Source organism: Vulpes vulpes, chromosome 2 (assembly GCF_048418805.1).
Source record: "Vulpes vulpes isolate BD-2025 chromosome 2, VulVul3, whole genome shotgun sequence".
NCBI lineage: Eukaryota > Metazoa > Chordata > Mammalia > Carnivora > Canidae > Vulpes > Vulpes vulpes.
The window spans coordinates 81,435,442-81,459,812 of NC_132781.1; the positions used below are offsets into that span (position 1 = coordinate 81,435,442).

At 38.8% G+C, this 24,371-nt stretch overlaps 1 protein-coding gene across 3 annotated transcripts in view; it reads left to right on the top strand.

Moving 5' to 3' along the window:
* Positions 1-24,371, top strand: part of GABRA4 (gamma-aminobutyric acid type A receptor subunit alpha4) — a 216,162-nt gene that overhangs the window by 19,950 nt on the left and 171,841 nt on the right. For all 3 annotated transcript variants that reach the window (XM_072749081.1, XM_072749079.1, XM_072749080.1), the window contains 2 exons: positions 551-703; positions 7,266-7,525. In XM_072749081.1, coding sequence (XP_072605182.1) covers positions 551-703; positions 7,266-7,525 — 413 coding nt within the window. The remainder of the gene's footprint in view (positions 1-550; positions 704-7,265; positions 7,526-24,371) is intronic.

Below are 24,371 nucleotides of genomic sequence, written 5' to 3' on the forward strand. Positions count from 1 at the left end.
TACACGTCTCTTTGTATTTTTTTCACATGTATAACATTTAGAAAGACAGCTCTTTCCTAAAACCAAGGCAGTGAGACAGCCTCTCCCACAGCATATATGTATATATAACATGTATTTCAATTCTTTCCAAATTAAACCTTAGATTTTCAAATGTGTGTATGTATTTCCATTTTTTTCTAGTGATTTTTCCATAAAAGTTAGGTCTAAATTTTGCTCTTAAAAATGCTGAAATTGAAGGCTAATTGCTTTCTCCGTACCAGACCTTTAAAATAGAAAGCACTGCAAGATTTTTTTTTGCAAGATTTTTTTAAAAGTTGTAGCTTGATTTTTTAAATTGCTTAACCACTGTTTAGAACAAAAGTATTTTTCTGTGTAATGATGTTCAATATCCTTTCCTCCCTAGTTAGGAACTATATATTTCTCAGTTTGCTTGCTGTGTACAGCACATCATTATTTGTCTAAAATACTGTTGAGTCTGAAATATGATTATGAATTCATTGACTAATTGGTGCATAACCAATAATACACTTTCCTCATGTTTTATTTGCAGGTGAATATATTGTTATGACAGTTTATTTCCACCTGAGACGGAAGATGGGTTACTTTATGATTCAGACCTACATTCCATGTATTATGACAGTGATTCTTTCTCAAGTTTCATTCTGGATAAACAAGGAATCAGTTCCAGCTAGGACTGTATTTGGTAAGTGCAATTAATTTCTTGGGCATTTTTGTTCACATTATATTTTGATCACGATTCATGGGAGTAGCTCTTTGACATCATTTTTTTTCTAAGAAAATATTAAACAGTGATCTATCAAGCTGTATTGAGAAAAGAATCACATAGCTTGCTTGCTTGCTGGCTTTCTTTCTAAACTTTCATTTTTACCCAGCGAATACAAATAAGGCTTGAGGGGATGTAGGTAGGCCATCCCATCCTTTGGGGCCCCATTGTATTTCCCTTTTTGAGACCGGGCAGATGCAGACCAAGTGGGAATTTGGATATGATTTCACTTTTCGTGATATTCTTGTGCTCCTACCTTAATGCTGTGTAATTGAATTAAAATCATACCTAGGTGTTAAAATGAAATGCACTGGGAACTTAAAATAAGACAAATAAAAGTCATGGCTGAATGAGTATGAAAGCCTTAGAATAATTTGCCTTTTAATGAAGAGGAACAAAATGCAAGTGGTTTAAATGCATTGAGTTGAACGGTATTATATGCTTAGTTTATTAACTCATTGTTATGTGCTATTTACATTTTTTTTCCTGAACATAGTACATTTTCCTCTTTTTGTTTTTATAGTGGCTTCCTTTAAACAGTATGAGGTCCAGAACACATCAGTTTTGAATTTTGATAGCTGTTGATAAGTTTTCTATATATCAGCCATGCTTTTAAGTAATATAATTAGTTATAATGATATTTATTTAATTTAACATATTCCTCTATTCTTTTTCTATTAATTGTGAGTGACAAAAGCATTCAGTAGTAGGGTAAGAAGGAAAATGTGCCTCCTGTCCAGTTGCTCTGGACAGGAGGTACAACTCTCACAAGAGATGTCACGTTCCCTCTGCTTTTTCTAGTTGGTAGGATCAAAGCCATGTATAATATCCCTTATCACCCAATAGCTGAAGGAGTGCTGGTGAGAAGAGACTGGGGGAAGTGGGAGCTTCTCATCTCACTTCCCCATCCTTATCAGATATAACTTATCAGATATAACTTATCAGATATAACTTATCTTTATCAGATATAACTGATCAGATGATGTCTTAGTGTCCTCAATGCACTTAAACATGAGGAAATTTTCCATAGACACCTACACTCCCTCTGAATCTTAGGTTTACTCGAGAACCCTACTGGGGAAACTGTTACAGGAGGGTCCATGCTGGGGGCAAGGTATGACCCCAGGAGGCCAGTGAGTGGATATTGATATGGCAGGTATCATGGCACTACCTGCTTCATAGAGCTGTGAGGGTTCAATTAAAGAATAACTAAAAAAATAAAAAATAAAAATAAAGAATAACTGCCCATTGCAAGTGTTGAATAAATTTTAACCTATTAAAAATGGGCATAAAAATGAAAGAGAAGATAACAAATCTAAGCTTTGGACTGTAATAGATTGGGGTTTGAAACCAGAATCTGGCACTTGTTTTCTCCATCCACATGTATCTCCATCCTAGTACATCTCTTCTTCATAGACTAGTGAGGATTTAGATTGATGTGCTGTGCTCATGGGAGGGTGCGTGGTGCACCTAGTACATGTTCATGACTCTCTCATACTTCTCTAACATAGAGGAGATTTATTTTGTTGTGATTTATTTTATTTTTTTTTAAGATTTTATTTATTTGTTCATGAGAGACACACAGAGAAAGGCAGAGACACAGGCAGAGGGAGAAGCAGGCTCCACACAGGGAGCCCAATTTGGGACTCAATGCCAGGACCCGGGATCACGTCCTGAGCCGAAAGCAGATGCTCAACCACTGAGACACCCAGGAGTCCTGATTTCCTTGATTTTTAATTGCTTTTCAGGAAAACATATTGTTTTATTGTATAATACCAGGCAAGTCCTTTATGCTCCTTATCTCACTTAGTGTGCATAGTAAACTTGGGTCTTTGCGTATCATATTCGGAGTCAGCCTGCCTGGGCAGGAAGTGCCTGTGGAGGCTGAGCACAGACCAAACTCCCACAGTTCTCCCTGGCACAAATCATATCAATATTGCAGGAATGACTATCATTGAAAATAAATATAAAATCACCAGTACACATATTATCACCTTTTTGAGGGATTATCTAGAGGAGAAAATACTGGCTCATCATGTGTGCATCTGATGAAGAGGTAATGGTGTCCTATCACAGATTCTGCAGCCAGGCGGCCTCGGTTCTAACCACAAGGTCTACCACTGATTTGCTGTAAACCATCAATGTGTTACTTCTGCTCATTTCCTCATGTGTTACGACAGGGTGAATGGTTACACCTACTTTCCAGGGTTGCTATGAAGATTAAATGAATTAATTTGGATGAAGCACTTGGAACAATGCCTGTCACACAATAAATTTGATTTTTGTTTATTGCCCTAACTGTCCACGCTGCCATCTACCCCATTTGAGCGTCACTACTTGATACTATAATGTGAATGTCCTCTGAATTTTCTAGTTATTGTGATTGTTTGATAAACTTTGAAAGCTTTTTTGGTTGAATGCAAACTGGTAGCCACTGTGCTGTCTCACTTGTCCCCTAACGATAGAAATCTCCAGTGGTGTGGAGCAGGATGACGTTGGTTACAGATGTGTCCACCCAACATTTCCAACAGATAAGACACCGTAAGGAAATTGAGTGGCAGGTAGTAAGGATACTGGTAATACTACTAATGCTGATGGTAAGATTTGCCATCTTATGTAATCTTCACCATAACTCAGCAAGGTAAGTGTTGTTGGTTTTTCATAGATAAGGAAAAAAGCTCAAAGAAATCAAGAAACTTGTATAAAGTCACATACTAAAAGTGATGGACCCAGGACAGCTTCTAACTTCAAGAACCCTGCATTTCTACTCTGCCATTCTGTCTTCACAGGAAGTATGAGGATGTAGGCGTTTGTCAAATATTCCAGAGCTTCTGAGTGAGGTTGTATGGATGTGTGCTGAAGATAATTTGTGGGTAGCTTTTTCCATTTGAACTGTGACATTTGCCTGTCTTGCGCTCGTGTGCCAAGATGTTGGTTTTGATTGACCAGGGAAATTATGCACAATAATTAAGTCTTCAAAGACCTAAGATGTGTTAGAATGGTAATTACTAAACTGTTCATTGAGGCACTGAGATGGCATTTTCCTAAGGAAGTTAAGTTTTTAAGTATTTGGGGAGCATTAGCAATCTATTTCATATGAGATTTAAGTAAAACATTAATTCTGGGCTAGTATTTCTTTTCCCTGATTTTCATTTCCTCTTCACTCAGGGAGGGAAGATGCTGGGTCAGGGTTGTCACTAGAGGTCATGGAAAAACAAACTCTCTTCCTTCCCCCCAAATTAATTAGTGTAAATATGAGAAGCAGAGTATGCTAAGTTCTCTCCCAAGGCCTTCTATCTGCAGAGTTGTATGCCGTTAAGTCTTCTAATTATTCCAGTATAGTTAAATGTTAAACCGGAGTAAATGCCAGCTGGCATATCTAAATCATTACTAGTTCATTTTCGTGGAGTGGCCAGCCAAAAATTTACTCTTGTGCACAGTCTTAGCCTACTCTTACACGTCCTCTCCCAACTCCTGGGCCAGCCAATATGGTACATATTCAGCATTATAAAAGCAGGTATTGGCATCAATACTCGAATGTGTAAAAAAAAATTCTATGGTTGTTGAAATGTTTTCAGGGTAGATGCCAGCTAAGCCATTTAGAGCAGATGCACTGTCTTCCTAGATGCAGAGGAAAGCATGTCTTCTTATCTGAAGGGTTGGCTTCTGTTTGCTACTCTTTTGGTGTTTATTTAACCAAATTCTCTGTCTAAAAACAGCTGTACTAAGCACATTCCTGTCATGCTAGTGTTTTCTTTAAGTTTGACCACAAGGCAGAGAAAACTTTTTGTCTAGAAGGATGGCAACTTCAAACACTTGGCCAATTGTTTATACAGGTTACTTTCCTAACTTTGCCAACAGTCATAAAATGCGAACCATAATATTTGAAGGAGTGTTCTACAAACTTTAAATTCAAATGGACTCAAACCAGTGAAAGAGAAATGGAAAGTGGCCACACATTTTTTTGCAAGATTTTTTTGTATTTACGTCCATGGCATCATTTAACATCTTCGTGAACTTGGTGATCTACGCTCCCTAGTGATCAGAAAGTCATTTTGAGATTCAAGGCTCAATTGCCTAATATCCTATTTACTCAATTGCCTAATACCCTATTTACTTAGCATTAATAAGGGAATCTCTTCACATGACAACAGGAGAAGATGAAGACCACTACTTCAGGTCTGTAGGAGAAATTGTTCTGGTACCAAAAAAAAAAAAAAAAAAAAAGTTCAAAACAACATGGGAAATCCTAAATCACTAATATTTGAGTTTGAATTTTCCTTTTTGGTTCTCACATTCTGCTCTGTAGAATTTTCTGAGTTCAAAGTAGTTCATTCTTATTTAGGCTGCACTGTTCATGTTTTATATCCAAGTACTTTCAGCATAATTTCTGTGATAGTAGAGGAAATATACATACGGAAGTTGTAGAGCATTTTTGAATTCTTAATAAGTTGTTAAACTTAAATTTTTTTGAATAAGAGGAAAAACTTTGATTTATCTTCAAACTTTGTAGCTAAAATTTTCCAAGTTAATTTACATCTCACAGGCAGCATGGGAATGCTGCCATTTTTCTGAGATCAAATGGAGGCCTAAAAGTTCTAGAGTCTCTCTTTAAAGATTTTATTTATTTATTTGAGAGAGAGAGAGAGAGAGCACAGAGAGAGAGAGAGAAGAGGGAGAAGCAGACTCCCTGAGGAGCAGAGAGCCCAACACGGGATTCAGCCCCAGGACCCAGAGATCATGACCTGGGCTGAAGGCAGATGCTTGACTGACTGAGCCCCCCAGGTGCCCCTAAGGTCTCTTTCTGAAATGAAATCCAACAAATCACAGTACTCCATTTTCATAGCGATTTTGATATCTTCACATCTGACCCAGCAGACTTTTAAAAATCTATTTCAGATGAATACAATTCTAAAAACAAAAAAACAACAAAAGAACACACACAATATATTTTTTTTTAAGGGAATACAACCAAATCTGCAAGTTTCTTTCTCTGTAGAGTTTATGGACTATTTTTAAAAGATCTATAGTTTATACAATGCACAGTTGCTGTGATTTTTTTTTATGTTCTAAACATTAACAATTCGGAAGGGACTGGAGAAAAAATGGATTGGTGAGGAGCTGAAAAAATGAGTTTTTATTTATTATGCATTTATCAAGTATTCAGCATTATATGAGGTATGGTAAATCCTGAAATCCTACAGTAAATGAAACTGTAGAGACAGGCCTCATGCATGGAACAATTAGGGAACAAGGCAGAAAGTAATTAAATGCTGAGCTGAAGAGACAATATAATTTCTTATTTCAAATATTATCATTCTTTTAGTGTTGCATGGGGCTCCCTATCTCTTCAGTTTGGCATGTATTATTTATTTGGCTTTTGGTAAAGGATTAACACGATTGGAATATGTAGTTTAGGTGACTGTTTCATCATCATCATCACCATCATCATCCTCCCCAATTCAGGAACTATTCTGGGCATTATATACAATGAGTTTAAGTAGATAGAGTAAGTTCTCAGAGAAATCCCCAAGCTTCGCTAGATAACATAGATGAAATATACAGATAGACAAAGATGCAGAGAGAGACAACTATTAACATCCTTCAATAACACATTTCTCTATAGCCCCAGTAGCAAGTGGAATTTTTCCACTGAGATGGGGACTAACCTTTTTTTTCAGGGTTAGGAGAAGGCTTTCCTGAAGATTATATGCCTCAGAAGCCTACTGATGGAAGAGAGGTACCTCCATTCTTTGTTGCAAAGATTTTCCTGCCTACTACAAACTGATGCATAGATGTCCAATATTTTAAAAATCAAATTATACTCGAAATCTATTTTTCCAGAAAATATAATTTATTGCTTCTTGTGACTTAAGCTTTCACAACTAGATTATTATTATTTTATTATTATCTTAAGTCAGTAGGTAATATTCAGTGAAAGGTTATAAGTATCTATGATTCATGATTGTTCTGGTCGTGATTCTCCATTGCAATGGGCCATGGCTATCTCAGAAATTCTGATGCTCCAAATTACAATGCTATCAACTTCTCACTTCTGGTTGAGAATGAGTGCTTTGATGAGCCACACTTCCTGCTGGGTGTGCGTGTTGACTTTCTCAGGTATGTTGGCTCAGCTACTGATACCAATCCAATATATGGTAGGTGCCATAGATACTTGCAATCTTTACAGCAAATGCCATAGGTAAGTATCAAATGAAGCACAATGAGTTTTCCTCACTTAATCCCTCTGAGCCCAATGAGTAGAAGAGCCAGGATTTTAATTATATCCATCTCTTACTCAAAAACTTGTGCTAAAAATTTCACTGAACCACTAGGGTTTGAATCTTCCATCAAAGATGGTTTGGTTTGAGATATTACAAACTTTGTTGCTCCTCCCCCCACCAAATCCTTAGGTTTGTTGGTTTGTTTGCATGGAACTAATGGTAAAGTATTTTGTCTCTTTGCTCTTTTGCTTCTGAAGGAATAACCACAGTCCTCACCATGACCACACTGAGCATCAGTGCACGGCATTCGTTGCCCAAAGTATCCTATGCGACGGCCATGGATTGGTTCATAGCTGTCTGCTTTGCTTTCGTGTTTTCTGCCCTTATTGAGTTTGCTGCTGTCAATTATTTTACCAATATTCAAATGGAAAAAGCCAAAAGGAAGTCATCAAAAGCCCTCCAGGAAATACCAGCTGCTCCAGTGCAGAGAGAAAAGCATCCCGAAGCACCTCTGCAGGTATTTGACTTAATCTCCTTCAGTTTAAGATTTCAGCTCTTTGGTCAGATTTGCATGGCCGGGGAAAAACTGAAAATTAGAAAATCCCAGTAACAATTTCTAAGTCATTAAAATCCAGAAAGAGAGAAAACGGTAATTGTAGATTAAAAGTTTAAAATTGTGATTAATGGCTTAAAAATTTAAAAGGTCTGGATGAGCTAGATTTATGTGGAGCTAATTGTTTGAAACTTCCTGCCAGAATTAAAAATTTTGACAGGGGCGAAATCTGATGTATATTATTGAGAGGAACCTGTGGATATCTTTGAGTGGGTTGTGAAGGCATGTTCATAGGGTTAGTTGAACAAAGTAAAGCAGAGATTAACTTGACCCCACAATGGAACTATCCCATGGGGATGGGTGGGACCTGTGTCTTGTGTCAAACAAGAAAATAAAACCAATAAACAAGAAGACCCATAGTTGTAGCTGATGTACAGCAAAGATCGAAAATTCTTGTCCTAAAGGGACAGACCTAAAAGAATCTAAGAGCTACTATAATTCATACTGGGCACATTAGTGATTCTGTGATTTTAAAAAAAGTTTTTAAGTAACTTTTTCCTAAAAAAAAAAAAAAAAAGTAACTTTTTCCTTATCGACTCTGGTTGTACAAAAACAGCAAGATCATCATGAAAACAGGTAAGCAAATAGGCAGCTCCCCTTCATCTTTTCCCAAATCCCCTTCCTCCTTCTCCTCCTCCTCTACTATCTGTCTTTCTTTTTTTTTTTTTTTTAAGATTTTGTTTATTTATGCAAGAAAGACAGAGAGAGAAAGGCAGAGACGTAGGCAGAGGGAGTGGCAGGCTCCGGGCAGGGAGCCTGATGAGGGACTTGATCCTGACACCGCAGATCACACCCTGAGCCAGGGGCAGGTGCTCAATGGTTGAGCCACCCAGGCGTCCCTACCTCTTTCTTTCTTACTCTTACTCTACTCAGCTTCCTTGTTGAATCAGCAGACAAGGGTCTGTAGTCACTTATCCACGTCCTTATTGTAGTCGTGACAAGTGGTGGTCCAAAACTCTTTTGCCCAAATCAAAGAATATATAAATTATCATTTTTGTTGTCTGTAGATAATAACCCATTCCCTTATTTATTAAATCATTCATTAATTCCTTTATCTTTTAACTTGTTCAAAAAAATACACATCCAACTCCAGCCATTTCACAGACTCTGTTTATGGTCTGTGTACATGTACATACCCCACTCCTCCCCCCAACAAATATCCTGCTCTATGGAGATTACGCATAAGTATTTAGGACGAGGAAAGGGAGACAGATGATTTACGGAGCATAAATATTATACGTGCGGCGTGTTAGATGGTGACCGTGCTGTGGTAGTGCTGAGGGATGGACGTACTGCTGGGATTCCATTCAGAATACAGGTGGTCCCATATAATACCTTTTCCCTTGAATTCTATTTGGTCTGATTTTTATACTTTTTATAGTCTTAATATTAACTTTTGTAATTTTTTTATGACTAATTCCTTATTCTCTATTTTCTCACAACTTTGAAAGCTATGTATCACATTTTATATCACTAGTGATTAGCATTTAAGTTTTAAAACAACATATTTCTACTAATGATTTTCTAATAATATTGAAAGTATAAAACATGTGTACGACCTCTCCCATATAGCTGTTAACTTCTCCCAACCCCAGGATTGCTCGAGTCCAGAGATTCGGGATTTGGAGACATATTTTATATGCATATATTTTTTTTAGTTTATAATGAGTTGCTATAATTCTCTTTTCATTTTAGCAAAGTACACTTGCACCGGTGCTGTAATGGAATATTATAAATACTTAAAAGTGCCACTTAATGAGAATAAAAATATTTTGCAGCATTTTCCAAGGTGGGAAGAGGACCAGTAATCTTTATTTGCTCCTTTAAACATAGCTCTTGCATGGAGCAGCTGCCATTGCCAGTAAATGCTCAGTTGAACACATGCAACGGGCTAAGTCCACTCTGATTCAGTAACTCCTCTTGGCAGGATGGGTGACCTGAGTGCAAATGACATAAGCAATGTCGAGAAGATTAAATCTGTTTGTGAAGGCTTAGATCTATAGTATTTTAGGGTTGGGGAGGAAATCTAGTCAAAATGTACATCCTAGGCTTCATGTCCTCTGCAGTGTTTGACGATGTCTGTGTAATAACTCTGATCTCCGCATCGGCTTACTTGAAGGGTATCTGTGTCCTAAAGACAGTGATGAATAGGTTTGCCCACACGTCCTCCTAAGTCCACGTTCCTGCCAGAGCACAGCTGGCTTTGGAATGCCAGTTGTCATTGAATGGTTTCAGTATTAAGTTCAACTTTCAAGGTTGAGAACACATTAAAGTTGAGGGGCGGGGGGAGGAAGGGAGGGGAGGAACAGAGCAAGAAAGAGAGAGGGAGAGAGAGAGAGAGAAACAGGGAGGAGGACATTTAGAAGGAGGAAGAATGTGCTAATAGCAAAATTTTAAAACATATTGTTGGAAGGAAATATCCTAAGAATATATAAGGTTTGGGGTTTCGGTAGAGATTCTAATCAGACAGATGAAATTTGCTTATTCAAATATGTACTCCAACTTGTATGGCCGTTTACTTATTTGAATGATGCTGCCTGTGTTTAAAATGTGCTTAAACTCCTTATTTGGAATTGCCCTGAGAAGCTACATGACATTTGGTAACTCAGCAGTCCCCTGGGTAGGGTCACCAGTGGTTGGATTCATTGTCACCGTATGTGACCTATAGACTATTAATGGCCTGGCGGGGGTTTAGGGTGACCACTTCTATTCTCTGGGAGTTGGAAAGCGGGTGGTTTATGGAATATTCATGAAGTAGGGAGAAAGGGCCAATTGGCAGAATGTAAGGGCAGCTGTGGGCAGCTCGAATATGTCTTTGGGCCTCTCAGGAGGCAAAACAGCTGCTCTGCTTCTCTGCTGTGCGTCACCTTGACTCTTCCCTTGATCCTGTCCTTCCAGTACTTGAACTGAGCTTTGCTGCCGTATCTGACTACTTCGGAGCCGGTCTGTCCTCTCGCTGATGCAGAGGATTTGGATTAATAGGATGGTTTAGAAAATAAATACATATATAGGGCAGCCCTGGTGGCCTAGTGGTCTAGCGCCGCCTTCAGCCCAGGGAATGATCCTGGGGTGCTGGGATCAAGTCCCACGTCGGGCTCCCTGCATGGAGTCTGCTTCTCCCTCTGCCTGTGTCTCCGCCTCTCTCTCTCTCTTTGTGTATCTCTCATGAATAATAAATAAAATCTTTAAAGAAAAAAAAAAGAAAAGAAATACATATACAAAGGGGAAAATTTTGGGCAGCCCCAGTGGCTCAGCAGTTAAGCGCCACCTTCAGTCCAGGGCCTGATCCTGGAGACCCCGCATTGAGTCCCATGTCAGGCTCCCTGTGTGGAGCCTGCTTCTCCCTCTGCCTGTGTCTCTGCCTCCCTCTCTCTGTGTCTCTCATGAATAAATAAATAAAATCTTTAAAAAAAACAAAAAAAAAGGAAAATTTCTTAAAATCACATTTAACAAAATCACTTGAAAATATATCCTATAGTCCCTGTTCAGGTAGCAAGTATGCATTTATGAGCGTATGTTATGTCTTGTGAAAAAAATCCAATGCTATGATGACTAAAATTGCTTGAGCTCCCAAGTTGTGTCAGGTACTATGTGATGTGCTTTACATACGTTACTTAATTTCAAGGTCATGATAACTATTTTACAAATGAAGAAACTGAGCCTTGTAGTTGTTAAGTGATGTACTCAAGAAACGGTAAACCTAATATTTAAATTAATCCAGCTGTATCAGAATGCAGAACTTGTTCTCTTTTATTATACCTCTGTTTTATAGTCTTTATGATATACCTACAAAGAACAGGCATTAGAATGTATATATTATATACATAAAATGAACAGCCCCACAGTCTTGTTCATATTTCCATAAATAAGTAACAATAGTGAAATGCTATTGTTTGAAGGCTCTTAATGCGTCAGTAACAAGAACTTTTACAGGCAATCAGGCCTTACTGACCGACTAGAAATGTTGAGTGATGGCATGGGTGATGAGATGGTGGTGGCATCATTCACTAGAACAGAGAAGAGCATGAACCACCTTTAATGAAGAAGCTAATTTGTTCAAGTTTAAATAGTGGCAGTTTCCATAGCAGGAGATCTTTTTTTCCCTTCCCACGATAGTGATGATTTTCTTTTTTCAAACTGCAAGTGCATCCTTCTCCATGGCATACCTTTCCTTTCCCATCTACCCAATTTCTTGGTCTGTTTCCTTTTCACTGTAGCTATTCTTCACAGACTTTTCAGTTTTAAAGTGTTTGTAGATTCTTACAAGGATATTTGTAAAATTTTTTAAAAAGATTTTATTTATTTATTCATGAGAAACAGAGAGAGAGAGAGGAGGCAGACACACAGGCAGAGGGAGAAGCAGGCTCCCTGTAGGGAGCCCAATGCGGGACTCGATCCCGTATCCCAGGATCACCACCTGAGCCAAAGGCAGATGCTCAACCACTGAGCCACCTGGGCTGCCCATGTTTGTAAAATTAAAGAGCTATTTGTTTTACTTAGAGTCTTTAAAAAAAAAAAGATGATACAAAAATATATAAATAACTCAAAGTGCCTTTTGGATTCAGTAATTTAAGTGCACTCGTGAGAATCTCCTTTTTTTTTTTTTTTTTTTTTTTTTTTTTTTACCCTCCATTCTTCAAAGTCAAACTCAAGCCTTGTTTCTCGTACATGCCTCATTCTGACTGAGGTCAAGAATCTCAAGGACATGGTCTCAAGGATCTGTATCTACAAAGTGGGGGTGATAACGGAGCTTATTGGCGAGGCTTATCATGAGGGTTAAATAACATCAGCCATGTTAATAAGTACATAGTACAAGCATAATGCCCAGCAAAAAAATTGTGTGGTTATTATTATCCTTTATTATTGAAGCACGTCTTCAACATTCAAAGTGATGTATCACAAAATGTGTCATTTATAATATCCTGAAGTATTTTGCATAAGCAAATTGTTTCATGTATGACTGCTGTATATGCCTAGCTTAGGTGGCGAGCTCCTTGGTAAAATTGATTGTGGCTTCATTCTGTTTCCTCACACAGCACATTGCCTGTTTCATATTGTGCTTTATTGATGGATGATAAGGAGTCCACTCTAGGGATTGGACAATGGGAAATGTGGTGGCTCTGAAATTCTATATTTATCAACCGCGTTTAAACACATTTGTATCTCACATAAAATTTTTTCCCACCAGAGTAAATGTGAACATCAAACGGGTGTTAAGTAGGGAGCTGGAGTGTCGAGAAGGGCAGATATGGAATCCTAGTGTCCTGAGGCACACTTGTCCGCAGTTGAACTTAGCTAGTGAGGAGCAATAGAGAGCTGAGGAGCTGAGCTTTAAAAAAATAAAACAAAAAGCTCAGTAAATCTGGAAGTGCAACTGTGCATTGAGAGGAGAGCATCATCTGTTGTCCTGTCCTGTAAGTCAGAGCGCTCACACAGACGTCGATGACTGTCAGCAACATCAGTGTTCAATACAGTGACTTCGGCGGTTGGTAGTACACAAGGCTCCTTCCCTTGCAACAGGGCGTACAAACTGGGTCAGTTTCAGATTTTCATTTTAATCATTCCCAGAACTCTTCATAAAAATGCTGTTCTTTAAATAGTTTAAGCCAACATGCACAAAAACTTTCATTTTTTTTTCCCATTTGTCCATGTTTCTTTCATTTCCTTAGTTTAAAAATCTCTTTGGCAGTTTGAAAAAGGACATGAAGCCGTGCTGTCGGTTCACTTGACATTTATGTGTGTTTGTGACAGTAGTTTAATGACATTCTTTAAATCTGATGTAAATTGTACCTCCCCAAGCCCATACCTTGCTCGGTACAGAATGTTCTGTAGTTGGTGATGCTCGTTAGGCAATGAGTAATTGCTTAATCGCACAATTACTGAACGGTACGATTTATGTTAAGAATAACAGGATTATGTTTCACTCTCAGCCATATTTTTGATCTTTTAGTTTTGTTAACATGTCTTGGGCAGATTCATGAGAAATTGTCATGTTGCTAATCCTTGAGAGCAAATCTAGTCATTTAATCAGCGTTTACCAAGCAACCGCCACGTACCAGTCACCCTGCAGGGTGATGAGGCCTCAAAGACCAGACTTAGGAGCGTTGTCTAGTTAGTCCTGTGAGTTATAGCATATTTAACATATAGAAGTGTGCTTTGAGTCCTGGTTTTGGATTCATACAAACCTACTTTTTAGTAGTGGGGATTTACTCTCAGATCATCACTGCTACTCAGACCTGCTGAAATACCAATCTCTGTGTTCAACTACATATTGGGAACCTATTGTGTTTCTGAATATATTTATGAAGTACCCATTAAGTGTCAGCATGCCAGGAAGGCTGTTCTCACTCCCTTCCTAGATACGAGGAGAGTAGGGAGGACCGGCATTCAACGATTAATTTCAAATAATTAAATAATGATTAATGTGCCAAATGCTGTGAAGGAGAAGCAGAGAGGGTAATGATAAGTTATATGACAGCTTTAAGCTGAGACTTCACATTAAAGTGACAAGTTAAGGGCCATCACTCAAAATGACAAGAGGAGGAGAAGCAATCGGTTTTAATGGCTTATCGAAACCATAAGCGTTGTGCATTTTGGGGTGATTATTGGTAATAATATCACATTGGAAGAAAAACGCCAACATTAGCATCATAATGAAAAATGTAGTCTATTTCTTCCTCCAGAATGAGAAATGCCATCATTTTGATGCTGCATTGGGAAGGGTGGATATATTAGCTGGTGTTTAAGGCAAGAGTAAGGCGTCTTATAAACCTAGGGTAATACGGTGTAGGGTGTGTGTGGAGGGAGGACATGGATACAGATTAACAGTAAATCCGCTCTTCTATTTTTACGTATTATGTGTTTATAAATACCATGGAAAAGGAAGAAGCTGTGAAACCTATTTATGTAGTACATGGAATTTGGGGAGGTAGCAAGTCATTACCGTCATCGTCATTGTTTTTATTGTCTACTCTGTACCATGTAGACGTGTGTGTGTATCCATGTACCATATGTGTGTGTAATACATGGTGCTACGTAAATATATATAATAGATACTGCTCGTTGCTTTACATGTGATACCTCTAACTTCCACAGTGAGCCCCAGGATGAGCTGTTGTGTTGTTACGCACGTAATTTTATGGTTGAGGAAAGAAAATAAGCCTTGGTGTGAAGTGTTTTGGAGACTGTCAGATGCATGGTGCTGCCTCTCACTAGAGAAAACGAGGAAGCATGGAGGGTTTGTGTCTTTGCTCTCAGTTCTTCAGTACAGTTTTAATCACGCACCCCAATATTTGCCTTTGCGCGTCTCTGTTAGATGATGAAGTTAGGCAAGATTATATCTAAATTTCCTTCTCAATGAAAAATCTGCATTACTACAAACTCATTTACTCTCTGTAACTAATGCCAGCTTGCTTTATACTCTCTAACATGTGCTCACTTTAGTAAAGCTGATGAGAAGGAGGATGGTTCTTTTTGGGTTCACTGAGTCAGACCAAAATAAATATTCAGGTTATTTTATATTCATCTACATAGCAAAGATCATACTGTTCCAATGGCAGTAAAAACATCAACTGATATTATGTTACCAAGTGCCAGAGAGTATTTTAAGCATTTTTACGCATATTAACTCATATAATTGTCACCGCAGTCCTGTCCTATGTTCATCCTAGCTGACAGATGAGGAAATGGAAGCACAGAGAGGCCTAACTGATTAGTCCAAAATCATCCAGCAGCTAAGTGATCAAGTCAAGATGTAAACCCAGATAATCTGGCTCCAAAGTTTGGGTTTATAACCACTAGGAATTGATGCCACACAGTAATTCCGTGCAACCACCACTACTGACCCTCTGCTATGCCTTTACCACCACATACTCATCCCCCACTCCAAGTCCAGGTTTTCTGAAGGCTGTACCAATGGTCCCACTGTTGAAAGTGTAAGCCATACTTAGAAACTCTATCCCATTTATAAACAGGCCCTGTCCATTAGCTGGTAGTTTAGTTTACATAGAAGCCAAAGTCACAGAAAATCACACTCTCCAAATCTCCAGCTTTGCACAAAACACACAGAAATTTTGTCAAGGCTAAAGATTATCAATTGGTGTAACACAGGCGTTTCAACAAACTATAGAGCAGTCCACAGTTTTCCCAATGTTTGACATTTTAAACATTTAAAAAAACATTCAGTGGCACCTGGGTGGCTCAGCGGTTTGGTGCCTGCCTTTGGCCCAGAGCATGATCCTGGAGTCCCAGGATCGAGTCCCACATCAGGCTCCCTCCCTGCATGGAGCCTGCTTCTCCCTCTGCCTGTGTCTCTGCCTCTTTCTGTGTCTCTCATGAATAAATAAATAAAATCTTAAAAAAAAAAAAAACATTCAAAATTATTACAGTTATTTTTTGACATGAAATAACCTGTCTTACATGTGTTGATCTGCTCAGTTAACAGTATTTACTTAGAACATACACTCAGAAGAATTGTTTCAAAGGTGGTAGGGAAAATTTTAAAGAAGTTCAAGAGGCAGTTTTGCCCTAAATGAGTTTGCACTATCTCAGGCGGCAGAGTGTGGGGATGTAAATCGTCAGGAGGAGCAAATATTCTGTAGGGACCAAGGAATGTGAAGACGCAGCCTGACCTTTGTGGGGGGGGGGTGGCGGGAGAGCTCAGCCTGGGAGTGAGTTGCATTTTCCCTGATGGGCAGCAGATTCAGGAGAAGAGCAAGGAGACGAGCTAGCTCATGACTGTAAATACCATTAGTTGGGTTTGTGATATTTATGGATTGGCCTAAGAATCATTTTCGCATCGCTATATGATTAATAAACTATACACTATTACTGGAATTTTTATTACTCCTCCATTTACTCCATTATTTCTCCAGCACATCTGGCACAGATTTGCTCAGAACCTAGCACGTGCTCAAGAAATAATTACTGATTGATTTCATTCCCCATACAACTGGCTCCGTTGCCAGGGCTAGCAGTATATGAAGGCACCACAGAGTTCCATCAGTGACATTTTATAAAAAGGTTTTTTTTAAAAAATGGTATTTCAAATTTTTATTAATTTGGTGATCTTTCTTCATCTATGTTAGTCATGTGGGTGAACCAGCTCTTCTTTAAGAGTGAAAAAAAAAATCAGCTTCAAAAATTACAGCTGCTTGAAACAAATTCCTTCAATGTTTAGCTACATTTTCCAGCAAATTCTCTTCCCTAAGCTACTATGTAAGATTATTCATTCCTTCTGGTTTATTTGGCTAAGCTGCCAATTTCCCTTTTGCTATTTTGAGGGACTAATTTCTCACAACATAATATACATAGCTAAATCTAAATCTCTAGCTTTTCACTCAGCCTCAGATGTTTTAGAAGTTTCAAAAATTATCAGTTTGCGTATTACTTATTTCATTTCACTTAAATGAATTAGAGGATATTATGCATAAAAAATATCTCTGGTAGAAGATTATTATGTATTTTGGAGGAGAGGGCACTTTCCACTCAGGTTGTATGGCATGATTGGCTTTCTATGTTCTAATGTTTCAGGTTTCATAAGAACCTTAGCCTGTCTAGTTGTTGCCTGAATAACATATCTTATTCTTTCACAAATCTTCTCTTATAGTGATCCTGCGTTTTAATATTCCTCTTACCTAATTTTTCTGCAAGGTTCTATTCTTTCTCTCTCAGTTTCTGTCTCTTGTACTTTGACTTCAATTTTTAGAACTCCAACATGGTCGTAGAGATGACGAGCATGGGGACTTGTTAATTCTCTTGTCTCATGATTCCTAATCATGTAGTCCAGTGAATTTGGCTTCTCTCTCAAGCTCTCTCTCTCTCTCTCTCTCTCTCTCTCTTTTGGGGGGAAATTTGGCTAAAACAAAAATTTTAAAGCATTACTTTTACTTGCTTTTTGTTTGACTAACTGAAAACACTTGTGGGCTCCACAGTCCATAAAAGGCTATCTTTATGGGATTCAAAGAGAGGAATGGGGATGTGAGGATGAAGGTGTGGTTTAGTTTTTCTGTGAGCACTATTTTTACCTTCCCAAAAAGTTTGTCTAAATCAAATCAGTTTAATGAGGACCTCAAGGGGTCCCTCGAAAGTGACAAATTGTCCCATTAAAATAAAAGGAAAAGATATGAAGGAAGAAGGATCCCCATCACTTAGTACATCTGTACTTTCTCTTCAGTCACATCTTTAGCACATGAAGATTGACATTTTCAAAGAGAATTTGGCAAAAAAAAAAAAATGGTACGGACTCTGTATCCAGGGAGCGGAAAGTCAACTCTTCACATACAAAATAGGCATGCTATTATGTCTAGCTTAACCAGCCTTGAACACTTGTGAACATCCTGGAAAGATTTTACAAAACAGTCTTCAAGAGTACAAACTTTAGGACCATTATTGAGCACAGAGCCTGGCACACAGTAAATGCCCATCAATATTTGTTGACTGAGGCAGTGGATTAAAGAATAAATGAATGCAATGTGCTCTCTGTACGGTATTAATAATAGTGACAGGAAAGAGAAGTTCTAGATGACAACAAAAATAGAAAAAACTCCCGTATACCCATTCCAGCATTGCTTGTTTACTCTCTGAGGCCCACACTGAATTTGAGGAGTACTGAAGTAAACCCTTCTTTTCTTGACCTGAAACCGCCTGGTGTCTTTGGAAGTATCTCATATGAAGCAACTGTTATCCATGCCCTTTCAGTGGCTGTGCCTTTGGCTCTTAGTTTTGTTTGGTTACTCTGGCTCTTGACGTAGGCAGGCTTCTAGATGGAAGTGGCAGCCACGCTCAACTGTGCTGTTCAGGCTACACCTGGAATGCAAGCAATTGTTGTTTGATCGTATGTGAAGAAAGGATATAATCAATACTCTTCTGACAGCTGGTTTGAATGGAGAAGCACTAAGAAGGACATCTTGCTTGGGAGGTGAGAAGAGGAGTCCTCATGGAGCTTGAAGGATGTTTCCACAGAAAGCAAGCAAGAGCTGCACAGCCGTGTAGTAATTTGATAGAGCAGATCCATCACTCTTAGAGCAGATCCATAACTAAAAAGTGCGGACGCCAGTGATGAATGAAGAGCACGGGCTGAGCACTTGACCTTCACTGGCCTCCCCTTCCACGGCCAAATGAATCTGGGATTTGTTTTGACAAAAGCCAGTTTTTATTAGGCCGAACCATATGAAAATACCATTTCTACTGGTTAAAAATGGTTTAAAAAAGTCAAAAACGGTCTTTTGAAGTGAAGATGAGGCCTAGATCTGACTTATAGTTTCCTTTATCAACTCTGTCTTTTTTTGACAGCAAAACAGGTAATTAGAAATAAATTGTCCTAGGGATTATAGTGGTTAGGACTTTTAAAAAAATCATTAGTTTGTTTGTTTTCCAGGCAAAGATTTAGTTTGGAGCTGAGAATGTCAAAACCGTGGACCTGCACTCAGTGTGCCTGGGGCTGCTGGGGACATAGCCTCTATGGGCACCCTGGTACTCTCAGTAGGATTATTTTGGTGGTTCATTTATTTTATTTTGACTCGAAGCAGTTGAGGCTTATCCAGTCGTAGAGCTTCAACAGACACTCTCCCCTGCGCTCAGCTCACTATCGCTGCTTCTGCAAGCGAGAAACCCACTTTGCCAAGGGCTTAGCTGATCCTGAAAAATGTTAACATGCTCTCTGCTTAATGTTTGCCGACGGGCTGCTCTAAAAATGGCACCGAGGAGGTTACCTATTATCCACAGAACAAGAATACATTTCGGGACTGAAATAGATTATGGTCAATGGGGACTTGATCTGCTGACAGAAAGTTATATTAGTATCCTTGAGCGATTCATAAAAATAGAATCAGATTTTATGTGGTGAATCCTGTTTGTTTTTGGTTAATTAAAAAAATGAATCTCTCCTTTGGTACTTCTAATACTTAAGTTCTATTTCTCTCAGACTTACTTTCTCACAGTGTTTCTTTATGAAATGCACTCATCTTTCAAAATTATGGAAATTATCCATTTTTGCACATTTATAATGGGTAATGTCCTTTGTACCACAGCCAGGTTTATTTTATCAAATTCACTACTAAAAATACTTTAAAGAAGTGTTTCGAAGTGTCACTGAGATAGAATATGGAAAGACTTAAAATCCTATTTTGAATGAAACATATTTTTTTCCTCTGTGGTCTTCAAATTCCTAGCAAATTGGAAACTTTTATTTTTTTTCCAATTAATGTATAATGGGCAGGTTGACTGTCCTTGTTCACCTGTTGGCCTTGTGGTCTACCCAATTTAGCATTTGTTTGGGACAAAAATGCCCTGGCTTGACCAATAGGCTAGAGAGTTACCCTAACAATGGAGCAAGTATAAAAAGCAGTTTTCCAGCAATGAAAATTTGCTAAAGGATTTAAGTTAATTATTTATTTTTTTTAAAAAAGATTTTATTTATTTATTCATGATAGACATAGAGAGAAAGAGAGGTAGAGACACAGGCAGAGGGAGAAGCAGGCTTCATGGAGGGAGCCCGACGTGGGACTCGATCTGGGGTCTCCAGGATCACATCCTGGGCTGAAGGCGGCGCTAAACCGCTGAGCCACCCAGGGATCCCTAAGTTAATTATTTCAAATTAGAATCTATCTATCTATCTGTCTATCTGTCTGTCTATCTATCTAATCTATCATCTATCTATCATCTATCATCTATCTATTTATCTGTCATCTATCTATCACTTTAATAGACATTCTGTAGTGGGTTGAAGATTAAAATTACAATCAATCGGGGATTTCAGAATCTCACAAGACAATTTAAGGTGATTATTGGCTCCAATAACTTCCTGGTTACTCTCCAGTCATTTTGCAGCCAGGGAGTGCAGCTAGCTACTCACAGTATTAGAAATCATAGCATTATGAAGTTTCTAAGTTCCAAGGAACATAAAATTGAAGTAAAAAGGATTGCGAGTCCTCAGTCCTCATTGTAGGGCAGTGTTCGTACAAGGCCCCAGGCCAATGGTTCTTTAATGTAAGACAGATCAATACTGTTGCGTTCTTCACAGGAATTTTGTTATTAGATGGTCTTCCTCATGGTGGGAAAGCAAAACAAAACCAAGCTACAGAGACATGTGAAATTTGGAGGTAAAACAATGTGAGGTGAAATCAGAAGTATGAAAATAAGAACAGAGATACTGAATAGGATGCCCTTTCTTCCATGCCACTTGCTGGCATTGCCTTGTGTGTTTCCGAAGCACCTCAATTTTGGTTTTGTTGTTGCTGTGTTTTTTTGTCTTGTCAAGCCCTAATTGAGGATGTGCTAAGATTTCATCTTATGTGTTGGTCTGAATGAGAGTATATGCCAGATGGATATTGGAAAGAAAGAACTCTGCTGTTATTTGGGATTATGGTACTTTGCTTGGTAAACCTGAGTAGCACTGTGTAGTATAGCCTGATTCACCATAGAGCTGACCGTTTCAGAAATAACTATATTAAATGTGTGCATTGTATATGTTTATTCTAGACCAGCCTCCGAGCACAATAGAGTGAGCACAACCATACACGCTCAGCAATGTAAGCCATGAGACAGAATTTGTTGCTTTTTCAGTAGCTCACCAAAATGTTCTTCCCCCGTTTGAATGTGCTCCACAATCTGATTATTATGTTTACTCCATGGTGTTCTTTCTTCATATCATTAGTATCTTATTTTCTGGCCGAGGTTCTCTTTATTTATGATAATAGTTTGATAGATTTCCAGGGGACAAACAACTGTGATTATTTTAATGGTTAACACACAAATGGGATGTTCAATGGAGGGCTTATGGCTATTTCGGATCAGCTGGGTGATCTCATGCGGTGTAGGCCTAGCTAGGTTCACTATTAGAACAATTTCAAAAAGTGTGGAGAAGATGAAGACATTAGCCAAAAGCCTCCTGACAAATTCATGGTAGGTGATAGATTAAGATGACAAGAACATAGCTCCACATGGACTATGTTACCCTTTATGTCAGCCATTCATTTGGTGCCACAGTTTCCGTATATGCATGCTCCAGGTTGAGCAAGTATAACCTATAATTTATGTAGGAAATGCCCATTTATCTGAGTACAAAAATAATTATATAAAAAAAATTAAAGTACAAAAAGCTAAATTAGATAAAAGCACTTTTGGGTAATACTCTATCGTGCTAACTTATGTACGAATATGCTGCAATATAATTTTAGTGTAGAGTTAGTTTTTAGGATAACCAAATGCTTTGAAAATTGACAACGCATGAGTAAAAAGGGATTCTGCTAAGCACACACAAAAATTAATCAGAAACTCATTCCAAAGTTTAATTTCAATGTTCAGTTTTTTCACAATTCATCAAGCTGACATTAAAAGTTGCTCCACTCCTCTTTTAAAACTGATCATTTTAACTCTTCCCTCCCCAATTACCCCACCAACCAGATAGAGCTTTTGAAGCCCGGATCTCAGGCTGTTTGAGGCATTTTGGGTATTGCAAAAAAATATATTATGACAAAACATATTTCGAGGTGGTTGCTATAAGCTGTCTTCCCCCACTGGTCATCTGACCTGCGTTTCTTCCCATGTGACGTGGAGTCTTGGTGCCTCCACTCTGGAATCTGGTTGGGGCAGTGGGGCTGCGAGCCCAGTAGAAGTGGTGCCATGTGACATTGAGGCTGGCTCCCCTGAGACCCTTACTGGGACCCAGCCAACATGCTATAAGGACCCCGGGCCACCGGGAGAGACCACAGGGAGGGAATTTTGGCTGACAGCCCTATTATCAACTCCCAGAAATGTGAATGAGGATGTCTTCAAGGTGCCTCCGTCCCAGCAACTCGGCCTGAAACCACCCGAGAGACCCTGAGTGAGAACTGCCTAGCTGAGTCCAGTCAACCTCCAAGGCCCTGAAAGGGGCTGTTTGGGGCAATTTGTTATGCATTAAATAACTGGAAAGCCTATGCTTTTTAAAAAGTCAGACATACTCGAGTTCAAATACTGACTCTACCTCTTGCTAGCGGGATGATGTCAGGCAAGACCTTTGACTTCTCTATTTCCATTTGTTTATCTTATGGATGTTTAATGTGGAATACTGTAGGTCCCCAGTAGGTGTGTTTTCCTACTTTCCTTCCCCTGTCCTGCCTTCCCTCCCTCTTTTCCTTTTTCCTTTCCTTCCATCCATCTTTCCCCTCTTTGCTTGCTATAACTTTTCCTTCGCATGTAAATTCAACTGAGTGCAGCTGCTTTTGCGGCAGACCATTTCGAACTGGAATATGTTAGTGCCAGGTGTGGATTTAATTGAACCTTTACTTAGAATGCAAGCAGACAGAATTCAGGATGCATTTTTTTTTCCCAGTGAAAACTGCTGAATCACTGGTTCCAAAATCAGCATAAAACATGCTCAGACCTTCCACAGACGGCATGTGTGATGCTATCAAGTGTCTTGGGGGAATGGGGGTAAACACATTTTTTAAAAAAGGAATGTTTCCATCAGTGCACAGTGAACGTTATCTGAATTCTGTTCAGGCGAAGAATATCTTAAAAAGCTAGATAAAGGAAATGAAGGCGTGAGCAACATGTTATTTGTAGGAATGACATACATTATCTCCTTGGCAACTGCAGGGTGGCATGCAATTTGGTGATCTATGTTGTGTCATCTCGGATGCCTGGAAGTCACTGTTTCCTATGAAACAAAGGAAAGAACAACATGAGAAAAAAAGTTCTGATTTTAGTATGCTGGAAAATTATTTTAAAATTAAGGGACCAGCAGGTTTCCATGGCATAACAGAAACCCAAAGTGGCATTACATTTTCATTTATTAATTCCACAGTGCTTTAAAATATGGACTAGATCCAAATTTTCTTTGGCCCTGCTGAGCTTTTTATTCATGTTTTATGGTCAAGTGATGACTCAAGACATTTGTGTGGAACCTTCAATATACTGGTGTTTAGTAAACCTTCCTTAAACGTCAAGATCTCAACTTATGCACATTCATTTATCTGTTCATTCAACAAACAATTGTGGGGTGTTAACTTGTGCCAGGAGTTGTGCTAGGTATTGCAGTCGTGTGCACCCTTTGCCTTACATCTTACAATCATCCCAGCATATTCATGGGATAGTGTGGGATTTTCTTATTTGAAGTGAATCCATAATTTAGCAAGCATTCATTTGGCCCTGTCTGAAGATCCCATTATACTGAGAGTTAAGAAATAGTGGATGTGAACCACAGGGCTACACAGTACTTGATGGGACACGGAACAATTCTCTTCGTGGCTTTTCTTTGGTCATGATTTCAGTCAACTATCTTGGGTATAGTGTCAGCTGGTTTTCATCAGCAGCTTCCAAACAAATGGCTCTAAAATATTTCTAATCGTGACCGGTGCTCAATATAATTTCATTCGGTAGGTAATTTGATGAAATTGAATGTCTTAAATGAGGGAAACTCAGATTGCAACATAATGGGCTGGAGTCTTAAAGTGTCCACTCTGATGAAATTCAAAGAGGTATCAACACCATAAAATACTATAAAGGCAGCCTGAATGGTTGCAGTGGACTGCTTGGCCATAACAGAAGAATGGTATGGCTGGTGATGTGGAATTAAAGTGTGACATTGGTGCTGCCAGGGTCACCGGGGGTGGGGGGGGTTGGGGTACTGGGACTTTTCTCACGATGGCGTGTGACAGATAAAGGACTTGAGATTTACTGTGGAGCAGAAATTTGGGTTCAGGAGTCGATAATTTCCAAGCATGATCTTGCCTCCCACTGATCAGTTTAGTGTCTCCAAACCATTGCC